Consider the following 5000-nt stretch of genomic DNA (forward strand, 5'->3'; position numbering starts at 1 on the left):
ACTCTCTACTGATAAAGAAGACAATTTGACGACAAAAGAGACGAGAGAAAAAGGCAAGGAATGTAACGCGACGACTCTTCTTGGTGTTATCACAACCGGTGGCGTTTACTAACACACGAGAGCAGGCAACCGGCGTTAATTAATGCGGTCTTGATTCACAAAGTAAGGAAGCTTACTAGGTACCTTCTCGCCCCGTGGATAATGTCGTAACTACTTCAACAACCTCCATGAAATAATCTGGCCCCCCACAAGTCATTTCAGAAGGGTTTTTGACCCACAAACTACTACTATCTCACTGACCAGAACGAACTGACCCACATCTAAGTCGAAGGCGAGTTTACAATTATCTACAAATCAGTAGCTCATTCAAAATATAATTTTTGATTCAGATTTCCATGTGAGAAGTGAACACGTACTTATTTCTCAGTATACCCGTGTCTATGGTATTGAGTTATATTTTATTCAGATTTATCAGTTATCAGTTATCACTTATTCCAAGAATGGAACAGGAGAAAGGAAAGAAATTATGAGGAGAAAGTGCCAAGCCAGTATGACTATATAGCACATGGAGGGTATTTGAGGACAGGATAGAAGCTAGGATAAGGGAATTGAGTGAAGGAGCGGTGTCCAACCACTTGGACCATCGAGAATCGAACGCCGGCCTTGCAAGAACCAAAATCATGCGCACTACCGTCAAGGTCTGAGTATGTAGTTAGGGCGAGACTTACATCTCATATTATATAATGTTACAATTTTGTAGAGAAAATCTCAATTAATATGTGCTGTTTTCTAACTGGGTCTCTGTCAGTGCTCAAACATCTGACGCATCAATTTTGATCAAATCTTTCAAAATGATTGATAGCCAAGCCACCTGTAATCATGTAAAACATTCAAACATGGGTTTATATAATTTTGAAAAGTCTGCTCTCTACTAATTGAATTATTTCTTCCCCCCTTAAATCCTCGCTGTTTTTTTAAACAGGTAATTTGATTGGTTTGTTCCGTTTACTCAATCACAAAAGGATTGGTGATTGAGTCAATCACCAATAGGATTGGTGATCCTATTACCCTGCAGAAAAAAATATTTAGTCTTCGTTGATGCTGCTGGAACTGCTAGCTTTCCCAGGCTATAATTTTTTTGTATTATAAACCATACTTCAAATGACAAAAGAATAAACAAAATAATTCATTAGCATTTTCATAATGTTTATATATTCGAAAATATGTAGTTTGTTTTTCCATAGAAAAACAACTAGTGTTTATACATATGCAATTTGTTGTATTATTATAGAACAAAACACTGCGTTGTCTTCTATGTATTTTAATATGTATTTAATTTGTAAAATATGTCTTTCTCTTGTAGAATATGTAGATGATGACAGCAGTGCCATGTACCGTACTTTCTTCAACTTAAAGACTTTTATTATAAAATATTTTCAAAATTACTAGAAATACTTCCATGAATTGAACAATAGAGCGTGCATAATACTGTACCCACTAGTTTCACCTATTCTCGAAAACTAAAGAAATTAATAACCTGACACTGTACGTTGTGATACAGGATACAGCGAGCTACGTCCAGAAATAATGCAGATGTCAAGCTTGTTCCATCTGTAATGATACATTGGTTCATGGATACAATTTTAAGTAATAAATTGATTCTAGGATACAGTTTTATGTGATATATTAATTTTAGGATACAATTTTAAGTGGTATATTAATTTAAGGATACAATTTAAAGTGATAAGTTAATTTGATGATATAATTTTAAGTGATATATTAATTTTAGAATACAATTTAAAGTGATACCTTAATTTTAGGATATAATTTTAAGTGATATATTAATTTTAGGATACAATTTTAAGTGATATTTATTTTAAGATACAATTTTAAGTGATATTAATTTTAGGATACAATTTTAAATGATATATTAATTTAAGGATACAATTTTAAGTGATATATTCATTTTAGAATATCATTTATTTCGACTGAGCGTTAGTTGCAACGCACTCTTAAACATACAGTAAAGAACGTTGAATGTGACGTGGAAAATATTTTATAAAAAATAAAGTTAAGCCTGGCTGGAGTTCAATTTCCTTAACACAATATCGTCCCCCCCCGTCTGTGCCGAGCGGCCAGGCCCTAGGCAAGGCCCTAGGCCAGCCCTTGGCCAGGCCAGGCCCTAGGTCAGGCCCTAGACCAGGCCCTAGACCAGGTCCCAGGTCAGGCCCTAGGCCAGCCCTAGGCCAGGCCCCAGGCAAGCCCTAGGTCAGGCCCTAGACCAGGCTCCAGGCAGGCACTAGGCCAGGCCCGAGACCTCGGGAGAAGTAGTTTCGGAATATCACTGAGGCAGAGAACGATGTGGTTCCTCCGCTGGAGTCGTTCTCGATGCTGCTGCTGCTGCTCCTAGTTTTCTCCAGCTGCCCTTCGACAATACAAATGCAAATAGTGAACATCATGCATATTCCGACATTTAGGCCCGGCCAGGCTGCTGTTCTGGGCCAACTCACTGACGCGTGGCGCAGACACCACTGCCGAGTCTGCTCCTGGTGTATTATTTTTTTTACATATTCGCAGCAACGTTTTATAATAATATTTTTTTTTAGCCGTTTGATATGAGGGGGAAAGTTTTTTTTTACAAGGGGCATTCTTCTGTAGCTCCTCCTGTGTGTCTTCCTTCAGCTCTCTTTGATGACCAGACCACACACTAGAATGTGAAGGGACGACGACGTTTCGGTCTGTCTTGGACCATTCTCAAGTCGATTGTGAGACTCTTTGTTTCCTTTCATGTATTTTCTCCTCCACTGCCTCCTGCCTCTCCCATTATTCTCTCTCTCTCTCTCTCTCTCTCTCTCTCTCTCTCTCTCTCTCTCTCTCTCTCTCTCTACCATGGGTTGTAAGAAATTATCACGATGGAAACAAATATTTACTCTTTGTTTTTCTCATTATACTTCTCTGTTTTCACTGCAAAATATATATTTTATATTATACTGCAGACGATGAGTCACAACTGCCGTTGCTGAAGTTTTGATGACCAAACCCATCATCACAAAATCAACGTTTCTCCATTGATGACTCGCTAAACACAGGAGAATTAACTAAGATTAAGATGACACGTTTATCAGAGAACACTCTTAGCAAACTGGATACTCTTGAATAATAATAATAAAGGAAATGCTCAATGCCGGAAGAAATGTTTAATACATGAAAATGTTTAACACAACACACTTCTTCAGAATGTATTAACATGTCTGCGACGTCATTGTTATACCAAAGTGATGTCATTATCATGGCCATGATGTAATTATCCTTACTATGAAACTATGCTCATAGTTGGCATCGCCCTTGGTTTAAATTACCATGGATTTTGACTGTATTATCATGGTTGTAAATAACGAGATGGTTATAGAGCATATGACCATGTCAGTGACATCATCATCATCATCACTGACGTTATCATCTGTGACTGAGAAATGCTGATGTTTGAAAACAGTAAGAATTAAAGAGCTATTGACATTTTCCTAAGATTACAAAAATGATTTGAAATACATACATACATGTACACACACACACACACACACACACACACACACACACACACACACACACACACACACACACACACACACACACACACACACACACACACACACACACACACACACACACACACACACATACACACACACACACACACACACACACACACACACACACACACATATATATATAAGTAGTTGATAATATATAAATTATCAACTACACTAAGGAATGGAAAGGGAGATTGAGGCCGGGAGTATGATGGAAATGTAAGAGGAACGAAGATAGGAACGGAATTAAAGTATCATCCTAGTTAATCACCTGCTCAACCACTTAAGTCTTCATGAACCAAGCTCTCACCAGCAATGTCTTCACCTGTCAAATCGTCGCCAATCAAGTCTTTATCAACCGAGACTTCAACAACATCCTCGGATGATGAGGGAACAATTTAGTATGATTTAAGCTCATCGTCGCCAGATGAATTCTTCCCACCTTCCTCAAGCACTCAAGTACACAGCTGCCCTCAGAGGCGGTTTGAATCGTCCTCTAGGATGGAGTCGAGCTTCGTTTCTTCCACCAAGGTGCTGAGACGCGGGTCGTCTTCGTCTTGATGATTATTGTCATCCACACAGACCTCAAACTTGAAGGGAGGCTTGTAATGGGGAGAAGGGGGTGCTGCGCTCCCTGACCTAAAATGGGAAAAGGTTAGGATGGTTATTTTGACGGCGTTCTACTCGTCCCGGTAAATTCTCAAGTCCATTATCAACACCACTGCATATTCGTAATAAATTAGGTATATAGATGTTAGGCCAAGGTTTGCTTGCTTAGACCTAGGACAGGTTTGGTTAGCTTAGATTCTATGATTTTGAAGGTCGCCTTAGGTTACGTTAGGTTACGATACGTTACATTGTATCATTTTCATTTCTAAGCATTGCAATCAGGAAAAAATACTTTATCACTTTTAAACAAAGTCACATAGAGTCCTGTGTGACTTTGGATTCCTTTATTGTTCATAGGACAGTCGGTTGTTGATTTGTTGATCCAATTACTGCATAACACAATAGAAGTAGGATTCCTTTATTGTTTAAAGGAATAGAACCCCTGAGTCCTATAAACAATAAAGGAATCCTATTTCTATCGTGTTATGCAGTAATTGGTTCAACAAACCAGCAACAGTCCAATAGTCACGTAAATTTAGGAAGAAATGGTTGTTTAAGAGGAGAAAAGTGCTTTCATGCATCAGCAGCAAAAGGGGCTTGAGACGCAGCTTTAAAAAGGAGAAAAGCAGGAGAGCTGAAGAGTAGATATCGTGTGTTTACCTGGCGAGGCGAGGTGGCTGGTGGCTGGGCGAGGTTCCTCGCCCCTGGGCCGCTGAGTTGCAGGTGGCGCCTGACCCCAGGGGGCGCTGAGCGAGGGAAGCCCGTAGCCTATGAGGAAGTTGTTTTAGATTCAGCTTCTCG

At 39.3% G+C, this 5000-nt stretch overlaps 1 protein-coding gene across 1 annotated transcript in view; it reads right to left on the reverse strand.

The window, feature by feature from the left end:
- Positions 1 to 3173: 3173 nt before the first annotated feature.
- The window catches only part of LOC138369734 (melanocortin receptor 4-like), a 14723-nt gene continuing 12896 nt past the window's right edge, over positions 3174 to 5000 (reverse strand). Inside the window, exons 8-9 of the mRNA XM_069333182.1 lie at positions 4860 to 4967; positions 3174 to 4229 (exon numbers count right to left, since the gene is read on the reverse strand). Of these exons, the coding sequence (XP_069189283.1) occupies positions 4064 to 4229; positions 4860 to 4967 (274 nt within the window). The 3' untranslated portion in view covers positions 3174 to 4063. The remainder of the gene's footprint in view (positions 4230 to 4859; positions 4968 to 5000) is intronic.

Source organism: Procambarus clarkii, chromosome 29 (genome assembly GCF_040958095.1).
Source record: "Procambarus clarkii isolate CNS0578487 chromosome 29, FALCON_Pclarkii_2.0, whole genome shotgun sequence".
Lineage (NCBI taxonomy): Eukaryota > Metazoa > Arthropoda > Malacostraca > Decapoda > Cambaridae > Procambarus > Procambarus clarkii.